The sequence below is a fragment of the Balaenoptera borealis genome (assembly GCF_965194805.1).
Source record: "Balaenoptera borealis genome assembly, chromosome: 14".
Taxonomy (NCBI): domain Eukaryota; kingdom Metazoa; phylum Chordata; class Mammalia; order Artiodactyla; family Balaenopteridae; genus Balaenoptera; species Balaenoptera borealis.
In genome coordinates this window covers 55899801-55917992 of record NC_138875.1, presented here as the reverse complement: position 1 = coordinate 55917992, position 18192 = coordinate 55899801, and the positions used below count along the sequence as shown (strand labels likewise).

General features: G+C 36.3%; 1 protein-coding gene across 7 annotated transcripts in view; it reads right to left on the bottom strand.

Moving 5' to 3' along the window:
• SMCHD1 (structural maintenance of chromosomes flexible hinge domain containing 1) overlaps window positions 1-18192 on the bottom strand; it is a 133971-nt gene that overhangs the window by 111627 nt on the left and 4152 nt on the right. For 6 of the 7 annotated variants that reach the window (XR_014233989.1, XM_082353451.1, XM_082353448.1 and 3 more), the window contains exons 2-5: window positions 11567-11642; window positions 10388-10549; window positions 6066-6148; window positions 5274-5404 (exon numbers count right to left, since the gene is read on the bottom strand). Coding sequence is in view for 6 of the 7 variants with exons in the window: in XM_082353451.1 (XP_082209577.1) it covers window positions 5274-5404; window positions 6066-6148; window positions 10388-10549; window positions 11567-11642 (452 nt within the window). In the remaining variant the exon portion in view is untranslated. Of the gene's footprint in view, window positions 1-5273; window positions 5405-6065; window positions 6149-6237; window positions 6357-10387; window positions 10550-11566; window positions 11643-18192 lie in introns of those variants that run through there. The other variant, XM_082353452.1, reaches the window with a different exon arrangement.

The following is an 18192-nucleotide window of genomic DNA, read 5'->3' as shown; positions in this document are numbered from 1 at the left end:
CAGCAGCGCTACTCACAATAGCCAAGATGTGGAAACAACCTAAATGTCCATCAACAGATGAACAGATGATGAAGATGTATACACACACACACACACACACACACACACACACACACACACACACACACGCAGTGGAATACTACTCAGCCATAAAAAGGAATGAAATAATGCCATTTGCAGTAACATGGATGGAACTAGAGATTATCATACTAATTGAAGTCAGAAAGAGACAATTACCATACGATATCACTTATATGTGGAATCTAAAATATGACGCAAATGAACTCATCAACAAAACAGAAACACTCACAGACATATAGAACAGACTTGTGATTGCCAAGGGTGGGGGTGGGAGAGGGATGGAGTGAGAGTTTGGGGTTAGCAGGTGCAAACTAGTATACATAGGACAGATAAACAACAAGGTCCTACAGTATAGCACAGGGAGCTATATTCAATATTCTGTGATAAACCATAATGGAAAAGAATTTTTTAAAAAAGGAATTCTATATATATGTATAACTGAATCACTTTGCTATGCAGCAGAAATTAACACATTATAAATCAATTATATTTCAATTTAAAAAATTTTTTTAAATAAATCAGCTATTTTAAATACATTCAGTGAACTAATAGAAATTATGTCTAATGAAGTAAAGGAAAGTATGAGAACAGTATTTTACCAAACAGAGAATATCAGTAGAAACAGAAACTACTAACAAAGAACCAAACAAATTCTGGAATTGAAAAAAAGAAAACAACTGAAATGAAAAATTCAGTTAGGTGGCTCATGAGCAGATATGAATTGGCAGAAGAAATAATCAGTGAACTTTAAGGCAGGTTGATTGAGATTATTCAGTCTGAGAAACAAACTGAAGAAAAAAACCCCATCAATGGAGGGGATAAGATGAGCCACAGAAGGACAGGAGAGGAAGAATATTTGAATAATGGCCAAAAACTTCCCAAATTTGATGAAAACATTAACCTAGACATCCAAGAAGCTCAACAAACACCAAACAGTATGAACTCAAAAACTAGACACGCCACAAACCATTAAAAGCCAGAGAATCTTGAAAGCAGAGAGAAGTGACTAGTCACATACAAGGGATACTCAAGATTAACAGCTGATTCCTCATCAGAAACTATGGAGTCAGAAGACAGTAGACTAATGTATTCAAAGTGCTGACAGAAAAAGACAGTCAACCAAGAATTCTTCATTCAGCACAAGTAGCTTTCAAAAGTAAAGGAAAGAGGGCTTCCCTGGTGGCGCAGTGGTTGAGCGTCAGCTTGCCAATGCAGGGGACGTGGGTTCGAGCCCTGCTCTGGGAAGATCCCACATGCCGTGGAGCAACTAGATCCGTGAGCCACAACTACTGAGCTCTGCGCATCTGGAGCCTGTGCTCCACAACAACAGAAGCCGCGATAGAGAGAGGCCCGCGCACCGCGATGAAGAGCGGCCCCTGCTTGCCGCAACTGGAGAAAGCCCTTGCACAGAAACGAAGACCCAACACAGCTAAAAATAAATAAATAATAAAAATAAAGGAATTCCTTAAAAAAAAAAAAAAAGTAAAGGAAAGAGATTAAGACATTCACAGATAAACAAAACCTGAGGGAATCTGTCATCAGCACATCTGCCGCAAAGCAGCTACTAAAGAAGAGTCCCTTGGACTAAACTGAAGAGACACTAGAAAGTAACTTGAATACAAGAAAAAACAAAGAGTAAAGCAGAGGTAACTACATAAATAGAAAAAGACAGTATAAGTGTATTTTTTACAACTCTCCTCCTGATTTAAAAGACAGGTGTATAAAGCACTAACTATAAAACTGTGTTGACAGGGTTATAATGTATAATCATGTCCTTTATATGAAAATAATAATACAAAGAAGTGGGAGGGAAATGGAGCTATATAGAAGCAAAGTTTGTATGTATTATTGACATTAAATTGGTGTTAATCCAAAGTGGACTGTTATAAATTAAAATGTTAATTGTAATCCCTAAAAAAACAACTGAAGAAGTAGATTAACAACTATTCAAAGTATATCAGTGATTGCAATGAGAGACAAGATTGACTACAAGTGGTTACAGGGTTTCTTCTGGAGTGACGAAAATGTTCTGGACTTACTGGTGATGGCTGCACAACTTTGTGACTATATGAATTATATTACCATAAAAAAATTTAATGAAGATACACTTCAGACAGATGTGAGCATTTCAATGTAAATTTTACCTCAAAAAAACTCCCTGAATTCTACATAATGATACCAATACTTAAAGCAGCAGGAGAAAGTTTACTGATATCTGTAATTTATTTTGAACTGAATCAAAAAATGAGATGACCTGAAGGATAGTCAGATAAAAAGATACGTGGTAACGCAACTGTCAGTGGTAGAAACTTAGTATGAGTATCTTGGGTACTGACTGTAGAATTTCAACTTTTCTGTATAATTGAAAATATTCATAAAATTTTGAGGAAAAGAATAGTGTCCAGTAAACATTCAGATCCAGCTTGTGGACTGTTCTACAACTAGCCTGAACTCTACCAAAAAAAATGACAATTTCATGAAAGACACAAATGTGGGGAATTATAGAATAAAGGAGAAAAGAAAGACATGACAAAGGGGAAAAATCTGAATATGGACATTAGATATTTTGAATCACTGAGAAATGTCTTGGGTATAAAGGTATTATGGCTATTTATGAGAACATCGCTGTGAAGGAAATAGATGCTACAGTATTAAGCAGTGAAATATCATAAAGTTTGCAACTTAACCTTCAAATGATTTAGGGAGAGAAAGTGTGTGTGCTGTGTGTGCACGCATGTGCACACCCACACATACATAAACAGATAGACAGGAGATAACAAATGTGGCAAAATGTTAACATAAATCTAGGTGAAGGATATATGAGTGCTAATACTGCTCTTTCAACTTATTTGCTGGCTTTTTATTTGAAGTTTTTTCAACTTATTTGTTGATTTGAAATTTTCAAAATAAAAAAGTGGAGGGAAAGGTAGTACCAAGGTGGGTGAGAGTTATAAAGAATATTGCCAAATCAGAACTCTCACCTCATCTCCCTCTACCCTCCCCTTCATATGCACTTAACCACACTGGTCTCCTTTCCGTCTCTCAAACGAAACAAGCTGATCACAGTTTCAGGGTCTTTGTATTTGCTGATGTTCCTTCTACTTGGAATACTCTTCACCTAGATTTTCGCTTGGGTGTTTTTTTCTAATCATTGAAGCCTCAACTCAAATGTAACCTCAAAGAGGCTGCCCTCTTTTCTAGTCACCTTACCTAAAGGAGATGGCCATCAGGCTCTAACATATTACTCAATATTTTCTTAATCAGTAACTGAAGTGCTTATACACTTTTTGGTTTACTTTTGGCTTTTCCTCTACTACAACATAAGCTACAGTCAAGATAGTCAGCTGTTTTGTATTTGTAGGCTGTCCTTCCTTTTCTTCCACAGCCTGTCTCCTACGATACCCATCCTTATATCCAATAAAAAACTAAATTAGAAGCAGTAAAACAACTGATAATTTTTTCTATAGGAGTAGAAGCTAGAGGAGTGAGGGGGGTACAACTATGCTAACAGAAACTGGAGTGGGTTAAGGGACTGATACTGGACTCAAAGACAGTATGAGTACATAACAGCTATAACAACAACTGACTGTTTACTGATACAACACCTATAAAAAGCTAGGACCAGAACATACAACAGGTAGATTTCTACCAAAAATTAAAATTTCCCTAACATTTGAATTAAGTTTAAAAGTCTGTGTTGTGCTAAAATCTAGAGAAATCTTAATAAACTGTAGGCTCTACTTCTTTCTACTCTTCCACTTGATTTAACTAACATTTTTCTGACCTTTTTGCCCCAATCTACCATCTGTTCTCCTTTCATTTCTACCTAATATTTCTATCTTATGCTAAATTCTATCTTTAGACTATGAAAGACGTGACCTTTGCCTTCTTTACGGCTATTTTATAAATCCCTGAAGTGGCACGTATTCAAGAAAATACTGAAAAAGAATACTTGCAGAAAAATCTGAAGCCACAAATGAGAAGTAGTAACTACAATGATAGCTTGTATTTATTGACTGCTTATCATTTGCCAGGCTCTAAGGACTTCACATGTACTAACTCACTTGGTTTTCACAAAACCTTATGAGGTATTATCCCCATTTTACAGACATGTAAACTGAGATAAAAAGAAGTAAACTACCTTGACCAGTGTCATACAATTAGTAAGGCTAGAATTCAAATGAGACCAAATGATTCCAGAGCCCTTGTTCTTCACTTATTGCTGCCTCTCACCATGGCATTGTAAGTCTTTACAAATTTGATGAAAATTCTGAGAGTGCTGAAATTTCAGAAGTGAGAAGGCAAATGTGTTAACTATATTAATTTTACACATTACTGAGACTGTTCCTTAAATTTGGGTGACTTTCCTTGACACAGCAGAAAGAAAAACAGGACATGAACAAATACTAACTACTTAATAAGAATGCCAACTGATTCTTCCCAAATGTGTTTCCCGAAGTACACAACATAGCTGCCATAACTATTGTATTTAGAGCCATGAGGTTGGATGGAATCACCAAGTGAGGAATTAGGAGAAGATAAGGGACCAAGGACTAAGCCCTGAGGCACTGAAACATTAAGAAGGTGGAGAGACGTCCCTGGTGGCACGGTGGTTAAGAATCCACCTGCCAATGCAGGGGACATGGGTTCGAGCCCTGGTCCAGGAAGATCCCACATGCCACGGAGCAACTAAGACTGCATGCCACAACTACTGAGCCTGCGCTCTAGAGCCCGCAAGCCACAACTACTGAGCCCATGTGCCACAACTACTGAAGCCCACGCGCCTAGAGCCCATGCTCCGCAACAAAGCCAAGCCACCACAATGAGAAGCCCTCACACCTCAACAAAGAGTAGCTCCCGCTCGCCGCAACTAGAGAAAGCCTGCATGCAGCAACGAAGACCCAATGCAGTCAAAAATAAATAAATAAATAAAATTAATTAAAAAGAAAAAAACCTCCTATATACCTCAGGAAATGCAAAAAGAATCATTCAATGGAAGGGCGCAATATGATTTATGCAGTTTTGACTATTTCTAAGTACTGGTCATAAAAACTTTATTATAAAAATCTAAATAAATATGCTGATAACATCAAAACCTCCAATGTATCATGTATAACTAAAGAAATATAAGAGTTCTTATCCTTATTAAAATACCCAGCTGCCCATAAAAAAAGTGAGTAAGGTTTTCTAACCTTTCAAAGTCACCTTGCCTTGTAAATTTTGACAACCTATACACGGCCCAGTTGTTAAGCTGTTTAGAGGTCATTCCTCTTCCATTATCTATCACTGCAACGGCAGGTTTTCCTTGTGTTTCATCAAAATGCTATGAAATAAAATAAGTTCAAAAAGATAGGAAAAGTCAAATCAATATTAAAAACATGAAAAGTTAATATAAAAAAAGTGATTCATTGGGCTCATTCATACATTGCTGGAGGAAGTGTACACTAATACAACTTTCTGAAAGGCACTTCAGCAGCATGAATCAAAGGCCTTAGAATTCTTCATGTCCTTTAACCCAGAAATTCCATTTCTCAGAATTTAGCTTGAGAAACTAATCGGAGATATGTACAAAAATCTATAAGGATACTCATCATGCCAGCACTGCTTACAATGGCAAAAATATAGGAAAAAAATCTAAAAGTTCAACAACAGTAGACTGATTATATAATTTATATTACAGTCAATAAACCAAACTGCAGCAGTGGTATATTATATTGCAGAATATTCATGATATGGCAATGTTTACAATGTACTATTAAGGGAAAATAAAAGATCACAAATAACAAAATGTACAATATGATCACACATACATGTATACATATATGCATAGAAAAAGGGCACGTGAAAAAATTTTAATGACTGAAGAGACATCAGATAATTATTTCTACTTTTAGTTTATCTTTATTTTCTAATTTTTCTCCAATGAACCTGTAGTACTTCTATAAAAGGACAAGTTAAATTGCTTTAGAGTATTATCTCCTTACCAATTTGATCTGTATTCTTCTAACACCAGTGTTACGAGAAGTGGCAGACAATGAATTATCAATTAATTCTGCAAGAGCAAATGCTGGAAGAGAATGAGAAAACGTTATTGCTTAAGTTTTCCCTCCTAAATACTTCATATAAAAGTTCAAAGTAGAAGAAACTCTGAAGTACCTTAAGCCATCACTTTTATTTTCCAAAGAGCTAGAATTAAAGTATTATCCTGATCCTAATGACACAAACATAATAAAGGCATCACCAATCACCCCCAGCATAAAAAAGCAGTCACCAACCAGTACTTGCATGGCACTACACAGCATGAGTCAGCCAGCCATGATTCCTGGCTTCAAGGAGTTTATAATCTAAAGACAGACACACACACATAAGAGACAAACAGAAGACCATAACCATAAAATCAAATAGTAGTCTGTGGTACGTAATTACATCATGCACAAGTCAAACGTAAGCACATTTTGAGATATAAGGACAACTATAAAGCAACTATAAAAGTGTCTATTGAGAGCTAATTTAAATAGATATCTCACAACAGCAACTTGTGAAATGGCAGAATGTATCTGCTTAATTGACACAAAACTGCTCTTAATTTCCTACTACACAACCAGCTTGACCTTCAGTTTATCACTGGCTCAGCACTGTTCCTAACATTCTCCTTTCTCCAGGGTCAGTACCCAAACTATTTCTCACTTTTATTCCCCTAATTAAAAGGGGGAACATACTAAATTAATGTCTCTTCCCCTGAAGCTTAACCCAACTTAAGCGTAATTAATCCACAGAGTAGCACTCCAGCAAGCACTTCCACACTCTCAACACTCAGGGGATGTCTATGTTTATAAGCTAGTTAGAAAGAAGTTACCACAAATCAGCTATCTATAAAGACCTGGCGAAGGGTATTAACTAGGAAATGGAGAAGTAGGGACACTGAAGGAAATGCAAGGAAAAAGAGTTAAAAGAAATCTCAAAGAAAGAAATGAGTAGAATTTAGTATATGATTAGATATAAAGAGAGAAAGAAAAAGAAATCCAAGGTGGTTTTGAGTACTTGCTCCAGAAGACTGGATAAATGGTCGTATTTTCCATAAAATTTAGAAGGAGAAAAATTTACAAGGGAGGAAAGAAAACTTCAGTTTTAGATGCGATACCCTATCACTATATCAAGCTCAATGAGTAGAGGTGTTCCACAGAGAGCTGGAACAGACTATGCTTAATGGAGAGAGTAAAGACAGCCAGAGATAAATGCTTCATTGACACAGAATAGTTTAGACTTGGGTAAGTTCACTTCAAGTATAAAAAGATCAACATGACTTAAAGAATTATCCACCATACAGTCAACAGTAACCAGAAGTAGCATCAAAGGCACAGGAAACAGAGGCAGGGAAAGACCCAGGAATTTAATGTGAAGTCACAGAAATCAAAGCAGGAGTTTAAACAGTGATATTCTCTGCCTATTCATATAATGACAGTAGGAATGAAAACCCATATAACCAATCTGGAAGGTAATTAATCTATATCAAAAGTCTTAAAAATGAATGTATCTACTGACTCCATGATTATACATTTAAAAACTTATCCTCAGAGAATTAAAGATTCATTCAATATGCAGATATATAAACCCTTTCACCTAGATTCACATGTTGTTAACATTTTGCCACATGGCTCCTATGCATTTTTTAAATTTAATTTTTATTTTATATTAAAGTATAGTTGATTTACAATGGTGTGTTAGTTTCAGGTGTATAGCAAAGTGATTCAGTTATACATATATATAAATATATATATTCTTTTTCTACATTCTCTTCCATTATAGGTTATTATAAGATATTGAGTATAGTTCCCTGTGCTATATAGTACGTCCTTGTTGGTTATCTATTTTATATATAGTAGGGTGTATATTTTAATCCCAAACTTGTAATTTACCCCCCACCAAATGCATTTTTGACTTAGAATATTTCCAACTTACATGGGTTTATCTGGCATAGAGGTGTAGAGGAAACATAGGTTGCAATTTTAAATAGGGTGAACAAGATAAGTTTTGTTGAGAAGGTAATAGATAAACAAGACTTGAATGAGGTGCAGGACTGAGAAAGAGGCTATCCAAGCAGAGGGTCCTAAGCTGAGAATAAAGCTGGCAGTGAAGAGGAATGAACAAGCAACAAGAGCTGTGGAAACAAAGTCAGAGAGGTACAAAGCACAGCTTCTAAGACCATGCAAGCAATTGTAAAGACTGCGGCGTTTACCCTTAGTGAAACAATCTGACTTCTCAAACCTTACGTGTACAGGCATGAAAAGAGAGAGACGAGGCCACTGTATAATCTCCGTAATCTATGATGGTACCTCAGACCTAGTGTTACCAACAGAAGTAAAGAGAAATGCTCATTTTAAGATAAACACTGAAGATAGTGCCAAAAGGATTTTCTGAAAGATTGAGACAAAGAAGAATCAACTGGATTTTTGGCTTAAGCAACTAGAAAGAACCAAAATTAATTTGGATGGAAAACTATGTGTAGTATATTCCCATCTTAGATATCCTAGTAGAGATGCCACATGGGCAAGTGGATAGACAAAACTGGGATTCAGGAGGTAAGTCTGGCATTATTTTCAACACTTAACTAAAAATGACCATTTCTCACTACCTCCATTTGGTAGTCGCTGCCATAACTATGGTATTTAGAGCCATGAGATTGGATGGAATCACCAGTTGAGGAATTAGGAGAAGATAAGGGACCAAGGACTAAGCTCTGAAGCACTGACACATTAAGAAGATGGGGGGACTTCCCTGGTGGCGCAGTGGTTAAGGATCCGCCTGCCAATGCAGGGGACATGGGTTCAAGCCCTGGGAAGATCCCACATGCCGCGGATCAACTAAGCCCGTGCGCCACAACTACTGAGCCTGCGCTCTAGAGTCCGCGAGCCACAACTACTGAAGCCTGCATGCCTAGAGCCCGTGCTCCACAACGAAGAGTAGCCCCTGATCGCCGCAACTAGAGAAAGCCCACGCACAGCAACGAAGACCCAACGCAGCCAAAAATAATATATAAATAAAATAAATAAATTTATTAAAAAAAAAAGAATTAGTCACAAGAACATTCAGTCATTTGTAACAATTAAAAAAAAAACTGAAATAACCTGAATGTCTAATAACAACAGTACACTGTTCAAATAAATTACGTTATCTAAATACTGTGTAACCCCTAAAACAAACATATATTGACATGCATATTAAAGATGTTCATTACATTTTAAATAAAAAGGTAGGTTAAAAAAGTATGCATTGGGAATTCCCTGGTGGTCCAGTGGTTAGGACTCTGTGCTTTCACTGCTGAGGGCCCGAGTTCAATCCATGGTCAGGGAACTAACTAAGATCCCACAAGCCATGTGGCACGGCCAAAACAAAAAACAAAAAAGGATGCATCATACAAAACCATTAAAAAAGAAAAAAAAAAGTCAAACAATATGAAGAGGTCTGAAATGATAAACACCGAAGTGTTGGTGGTAGTTACATCTGGGTGGTAGAGATAGGGATGTTCTTTATGCTCTTTTTGCTTATCTATGTTATCTAATTTTCTACCAACTCTAACACATATACAATGAAAAAAATTTTTAATAAGAATGTTTACAGAGAGTTCCTTGGTGGTCTAGTGGCTAGGATTCCTGGCTTTCACTGCCAAGGCCCAGGTTCAATTCCTGGTTCCTGGTTAGGGAACTGAGATCCCACAAGCCACAGCACAGCCAAAAAAAAAAGAAAAAGAAAGTTTATAATGAACATCTAAATAGTATTAAACACTTTGGCAGGGTCCAGACAGAAAAGATTCTCTAAATCAACTAGCAAACAATCCAAAGGTAGGATTAAAACTGGCAAGTAGTAAAGGTGGAAGGAAATGATAAAGAAATGATAAAGAACACAAACCACTTACTTGTGCTGTTCAGCTATAAAAAACGTGCAAGGTAAAACAAATATTTTCTCAACTGGGAGAGGTGTATAGGAGGCCAGGAAGAATAAATCAGGAAAGGAGAGTGTACAGGAGATAGATGTATAAGTACAGACCTCTTATGAGTTGAAAAGGAATGAATTCTCATTCTACATTAGTTTTAAAAGAGAGGTATCTTTATTCTGAAGTAAGATGACTTAGGTAGAAAAAGAAATACACTGTGATGAAGAGACGAAGTAAGGACACTCACAAAAACTGATCATAGTCTGTGAATAAAGTAGAATGAGAGATCTTTTTTAAAGTGAAGGACTAGGATGTGTGATCAGGGGATAAAGGTGAGTGATAGTTTATCAAAATTAGTATAAATGGAATACTTACGTAAAGGATTTTGTCCTTCACTTGCATAATATTCATACATGCCACTTTTAACCAATGTGTCATAGTGAGGTAGGAAGTCAATTCGTTCTTTTGTAGCTGTTAGTAGTAACTGATTGACTGACTGTAGCAGGTACAGAGTGACTCCATCTTTAACAGTTTCATCTGTAATCAAGAGGTAACATCTTAAGTGCTAAGCTAGCATCTGAAACACAATGAATTTATAATTTTGAATACACAAACTGTATCTATGAAACGACTTTAAAAACTATACAGGCAAATCCCCAAACAATGGATCCATCTATAAATTCAGTTGTGTTGTGTTTTGTTAAGAATATCAGTGGAATAGGTTCAAATACTTCCACTCATCTGAAACACTCAATTCTTAAGTTAAGCTGTCACAGAAAATCAGATGAGGAACTATATTAAAGTGGTATCAATATGAATGGAGAAGAATGATTAAATCCAAAAAGGAATCAGGCATGAAAAATTGGCAAGTCTTAGAACATAACTGAGTAAAAAAAGATAATGGAAGAATCCAAGTTGGTCAGAAGAATTAACTTCTTTTTTTTTTTTTTTTTAAATCAGGGAAACACTTGCTTTTTTTTTTAATTTTTTATTTATTTATTTATTTATTTATTTTTAGCTGTGTTGGGTCTTCGTTTCTGTGCGAGGGCTTTCTCTAGTTGTGGCAAGTGGGGGCCACTCTTCATTGCGGTGCGCGGGCCTCTAACTATCGCGGCCTCTCTTGCTGCGGAGCACAGGCTCCAGATGCGCAGGCTCAGTAGTTGTGGCTCACGGGCCCAGCTGCTCCGCGGCATGTGGGATCTTCCCAGACCAGGGCTCGAACCCGTGTCCCCTGCATTGGCAGGCAGATTCTCAACCACTGCGCCACCTGGGAAGCCCAAGAATTAGCTTCTTAAGGGCCCAAGTAGAAGATCTGTGGCTAGGTGTTGTGCTGAGCAAGGTCTCATCTTCTGTAGCCATAGATGATATCAACTCTTTTCCTATAATCTTGCTTGAAAAATATGACCTCTGCACAAACTGGATGTATAGCTAGTTTCCTCCCCCATCCCCAAAACATCACAGTTTTTTGATGCTTATCTATCTCATAAAATAGTCATTGCTCTATGATATACTAGAACATATTAAATATAAAAGCATAAACATAACATTGCTTACCAAAATTATCACAGGTAATTTCTTTCCTACTTGTTGTTGTAATAACAAATTTTTCTTCAGGTGAAATGCCAAGTGTCTAGCCAAAATAATAGAATAAAATCAATTATTATACAAAGGAAATAAATGCACAATTCAAGTTTACAAAAATATGAAAATATTGATAAGGATATTATAATCTTCTAACAGTGCTACATTTATTTGAGAAATATGTCTTAATGTTTTTAAATTTTGCCTTTGCATAATTAACCACAAATCTAACTACAAATTACCTAGATTTTTCTGCTATTATACGTCACCTAGGAACACAAGTGATTAATTGAACACTTTGAAAGGGTTTAACATCAGCAGGGCTCTCTTAGACAAAAAACATATAATTTTATGTCAATATATAAGTAAACTTATTTGGAGCAAAGTATTAACATAACACTTATGTTCATATATATTAAATATTTAAATATGCAAAAACAAAAGTACTAGAAGAAAATAGAGGTTAATATTTTATAACACTGAGGTAAGTATAGCCACACTATGCAGGGCATCTGCATAAAGAATCTTTTTATCTATTATAACCCCTTCCAAAAGTATAACTTTAAAAAATTAAGGCAACATAAATTATGGGGGAAAACTACAACAGGAAACAAAGTGTTAGCATCCTTACTTCTGTTTCAGGTAATGATGAACTAGTTAATCTAGACCAACCTTACACAGAAGATTACTAAAAAAATCTAGACTAATGATATTCAAGTCTTCAATACTGATACTAAAAAACCTATTGGTCACTACTGAAACTAACTGAGGCACTAACTCCTTACTCTGAACACTGACAAATTAAAGGGAAAGAATAAAGCATTTATCCTGCTTTCTTGTACCAATTAGATTTCAGGGTAACCATATATCTCTAATTGATGAGGCGAAGTTGTTCTCTTGCCTCATCAATTAGAGAGGCAAAGAATTCCTGCTAATAAATACAGGAGGAATGGCAATCAGAATAGCACCATCAATGAATGAACCTTAAATTAAAACTTGTTTATGAAGGAATCCTGCTGAAACAACCTGAATCCCATTAATTCAATCTTAGCATTTCTAAGAGTGGGTGAAATAGCCTTACATTATGTGCCTCCTGATGTGATGTAATACGAAGTACCAGCACCACCTATGAAGTATTTTTTGCTTCCCTACCCCAAAGAAGCTGAACCTAAATCTTAATTATAAGCCTTTAAAAATAACTTCTAGTTTATAGGATATGTTGAGTTAGAACAAGCTAAATTACACCATAAAGGAGCACAGACAAATCCAGAATGTAGAATACGAGAGACAAACCAACTTGATTTCTTCAACAAGTCAATGTCAGGAAAAACAAAAAAGACTGGGGGAAGGTACTTTGCTCAAATGCTCTAAATTTTAGAAGAATTAAGAAACATAAAAAACCAAGTTCAATATAAGGACCCTGATTTAAACAAACCAACTATAAAAAAACATTTCTGAGATAAACAAATCTGAATATGGACTGAACAATACTATTAAAAATGTTAATTTTGATGGTGTGATAATAGAAGTGCATGTTGAGTATACAGGAGTGAAGTAAACTAAGGCCTGGAATATGCTTCAAAAGGCAAAAATGAAGCTAGCATGGTAAATACTTGGAAACTGTTGAATGTGGATGATGATTAGACGTGGGTTCATTATACTACTATCTCTTTGTGTATGTTTGAAGCTTTTAATGAGAAGAATTTCTAACTTAAAATGTACTATTATAGACCAGTGGAAGAGAATAGAGAACCCTGAAACAGACCCACACATACATACACAGGGAGCTTGGCAAATAGGGGAATGACATTACAGATTGATGAGAAAAGAATAAACTATTCAATGAATATTACTGAGACAACTACTTAATTGTACAGAAATAGATTTTAAAAATCCCCATCTCAACATACACAAAAATAAGTTCCAAGAGAACTAAAGCAGCTACATTTTAATTCAAAATTGTAGAGGAAAAATAGGGAAATCATTCTGAGAGGCGAGAGAAAGGATTTCTGAAAATACACAAGAAGTGCAAGCCATAAAGAAAAAAACTGGAAAACATGAAAAGATGCTCATCCTAGTTATCAGAGAAAATTAAAACTTTGATTATCATTCCCACAAGGCTGGCAAAAAATTTAAGTCCTGATAATATAAAGTATAGGCCTCCATTAAAAGAATCACACTTGATGAAGTGGAATTTAACCCAGGGATGAAAGAAGTTTTCAGTATCGACAAATCAATGTGATACACCACATCAACAAACTGAAGAATAAAAACCATATGATCATCTCAATAGATGCAGAAAAAGCTTTTGATAAAATTCAAAATCCATTTATGATAAAAACTCTCCAGAAAGTGGGCACAGAGGGAACATACCTCAACACAATAAAATCCGTATATGACAAACTCACAGCTAACATCATACTCAACGGCGAAGAGCTGAAACCATTTCCTCTCAGATCAGGAACAAGACAAGGATGCCCACTCACACCACTTTTATTCAACATAGTTTTGAAAGTCCTAGCCACAGCAATCAGTGAAGAAAAAGAAATGAAAGGAATCCAAATTGGAAAAGAACAAGTAAAATTGTCACTGTTTGCAGATAACATGATACTATACATAGAAAATACTAAAGATGCCACCAGAAAACTACTAGAGCTCATCAATTAATTCAGTAAAGTTGCAAGTTACAAAATTAATATACAGGACTCTGTTGCATTTCTATACACTAACAACAAACTATCAGAAAGACAAGGAGACAATCCCATTTACCATCGCATCAACAAAACAAAACAAAACAAAACAACCTAGGAATAAACCTACCTAAGGAGGCAAAACACCTGTACTCTGAAAACTATAAGACACTGATGAAAGAAACTGAAGATGAACAAACAGATGGAAAGGTATACCTTGTTCTTGGATTGGAAGAATCAATTTTGTTAAAATGACCATACTACCCAAAGCAATCTACAGGCTCAGTGAAATCGCTATCAAATTACCAATGGGATTCTTCACAGTACTAGAACAAATAATTCTAAAAATTGTATGCAAACACAAAAGATCCTAAATAGCCAAAACAATCTTGAGAAAGAAGAACAGAGTGGAAGATTCACACTTCCTGACTTCAGACTATACTACAAAGCTACAGTAATCAAAACAGTATGGTACTGGCACAAAAACAGACACATAGCTCAATGGAACAGGATGAAAGCCCAGAAATAATCCACACACTTATGGTCAATTAACCTGAGACAAAGGAGGCAAGAATATACAGTGGACAAAAGACAGTCTCCTCAATAAGTGGTGCTGGGAAAACTGGACAGCTACATGTAAAAGAATGAAATTAGAAGATTCTCTAACACCATATACAAAAATAAACTCAAAATGGTTTAAAGACCTAAATGTAAGACCGGATACTATAAAACTCCTAGAGGAAAACATATGCAGAACACTCTGACATAAATCACAGCAATACTTTTTTTGGCTCTGTCTCCTAAAGTAATGGAAACAAAAGCAAAAATAAACAAATGGGGCCTAATTAAACTTAAAAGCCTTTGCACTGCAAAGGAAACCATAAACAAACCAAAAAGACAACCTACGGAATGGGAGAAAACATTTGCAAATGAAGCAACCAACAAGGGCTTAATTTCCAAAATACACAAATAGCTCATACAGCTCAATATAAAAAAAAAAAAAATTTAAAAATGGACAGAAGACCTAAATAGACATTTCTCCAAAGACAGACAGACAGACAGTCAACAGGCACCTGAAAAGATGCTCAATGGCACTAATCACCAGAGAAATGCAAATCAAAACTAGAATGAGGGACTTCCCTGGTGGTGCAGTGGTTAAGAATCCACCTGCCAATGCAGGGGACACGGGTTCGAGCCCTGGTCTGGGAAGACCCCACATGCCGCGGAGCAACTAAGCCCGTGCGCCACAACTACTGAGCCTGCACTCTAGAGCCCGCGAGCCACAACTACTGAGCCTGCGTGCCACAACTACTGAAGCCCATGCGCCTAGAGCCTGTGCTCCACAACAAGAGAAGCCACTGCAATGAGAAGCCCACGCACTGCAATGAAGAGTAGCCCCTGCTCGCCACAACTAGAGAAAGCCCGCATGCAACAACAAAGACCCAATGCAGCCCAAAAAATAATAATAATAATAAACAAATTTTAAAAAAACAAAACAAAACTAGAATGAGGTATCCTCTCACACTGGTCAGAATGGCCATCATCAAAAAGTCTACAAATATTGACGCTGGAGAGGGTGTGAAGAGAAGGGAACCCTCCTACACTGTTGGTGGGAATGTAAACTGGTACAGCCCCTATGGAGAAGAGTATGGAGGTTCCTTTAAAAATTAAAGAGTTACCATAAGATCCAGCAATCCCAATCCCACTCCTGGGAATATACCTGGAAAAGACAAACTCTCTAATTCGAAAAGATACACACACCCCAATGTTCATTCCAGCACTATTTACCATAGCCAAGACATGGAAGCAACCTAAATTTCCATCAACAGATGAATGGATAAAGAAGATGTGGGGTGTGTGTGTGTGTGTGTGTGTGTACACACACGTACACACACACACACACACAAAATGGAATAGTACTCAGACATAAAAAAGAATGAAATAATGCTGTTTGCAGCAACATGGATGGACCTAGAGATTATCATACGAAGTGAAGTAAGACAGAGAAAGGCAAATATCATATATCACTTACATGTGGAATCTAAAAAAAAAGATACAAATGAACTTATTTACAAAACAGAAACAGACTCACAAACATAGGAAACAAACTTGGGGTTACCAAAGGGGAAAGCAGGGCAGGGGGGATAAATAAGGAGTTTGGGATTAACAGATACACACTACTAGGGAATTCCCTGGTGGTCCCGTGGTTAGGATTCGGCACTTTCACTGTGGTGGCCCAGGTTCAATCCCTGGTTAGGGAACTACCCGCAAGACGCATAGCCCAAAAAAAAGAAAAAAAAAAAATACAGATACACACTACTGTATATAAAATAGAAAAACAACAAGAACCTACTGTATAGCACAGGGAACTATGTTCAATATCTTGTAATAACCTACAACGGAAAAGAATCTAAAAAAGTGTGTGTGTGTGTGTGTGTGTGTGTGTGTGTGTGTATATATATATCTGAGTCAGTTTGCTCTACACCTGAAACTAACATTGTAAATCAACTATACTTCAATTTTTTAAAAAGTTCTACTAAAAAGACAGGCATATTTTGAAGGATAAAAAAATAAAGTATAGGCTTCCATATAGGAAAGATGGACCTTACACATTTCGGATAGGCCCGAAAGTCAGTACAACCATATTGAAAAGCAATTTGGTATACTTTAGTAAAACTAAAAATACTCATATCCTATGCAATTCCACCCAAGAGAAATGAAGCTATAGACATAAACTGATGGGGAAAAGATTCTATTTGTTTACAGAAATAGAAATTGTCTTCACAGATCTTAGGCTTTTGTATAATCAAGACAGTCTTTATTTCTCAGTTCTTTACTACTTTATTTCTACAATGTCCCAACTGTTAGATCATGTGGTTACATATCCTGTAGAAAAAAATACATATTTTTATAATTAAATTGAATTTTTAAGATCTATGTACATCTGAAAAGTATTTATATATATTTCACACAATCTCTCCATAATTTTATTATTCAATTAAGATACATAAGCTATCTTTTTTCTCTGCTTTATCTATAATCCTTTATAAAAATTATTTCTCAAATTCATAACTTCTCTAAATATTTTATAGCTCTGGTATTCGACAAACATAAGTTAAATATTTTTACATTATTCATTATGCTTTTATTCAAGATGTCATACTCTTCTCTCTCCATATTTTTGGTCTAAAAATCTATCTTATCAGACGTAAACTAAAGTCTTTCGTGTATCTGTACTCACCTGGCCTTGAATACAGATACATTTCCTCTGCCTTTCTCTATATGAAAGCAGGATGACATTCTATTTGGGCAAGAGTTGTGACTGGGCTTTTTCATTTTTTTTTTAAATTATTTATTTATTTATTTATTTTTGGCTGTGTTGGGTCTTCATTTCTGTGTGAGGGCTTTCTCTAGTTGCAGAGACCGGGGGCCACTCTTCATCGCGGTGCGCGGGCCTCTCACCATCGCGGCCTCTCTTGTTGCGGAGCACAGGCTCCAGACGCGCATGCTCAATAATTGTGGCTCACGGGCCTAGTTGCTCCGCGGCATGTGGGATCTTCCCAGACCAGGGCTCGAACCCGTGTTCCCTGCATTAGCAGGCAGATTCTCAACCACTGCGCCACCAGGGAAACCCTGGGCTTTTTCATTTTTATAAGAGCACTTCAATTACACCTTTTTCTGGGTTAATGTTAAAGCATATGGATCTTCCAAAGTACCAGCCCTACATGTCTTTAAGTTAGCTTCAAACTATCTGCTGCCCAACTTCTCTCAAAAGCCAATTTTAAGAAATATTTATGAAGAGCTAACTAACTTGTAGTCCATAAAATCCTGAATACTTTAAACTTCATCAATGGATTAGGTCACTCAGAAGTTATATAGTTCAATGCATCTCTCTGAACAAAAAACTAG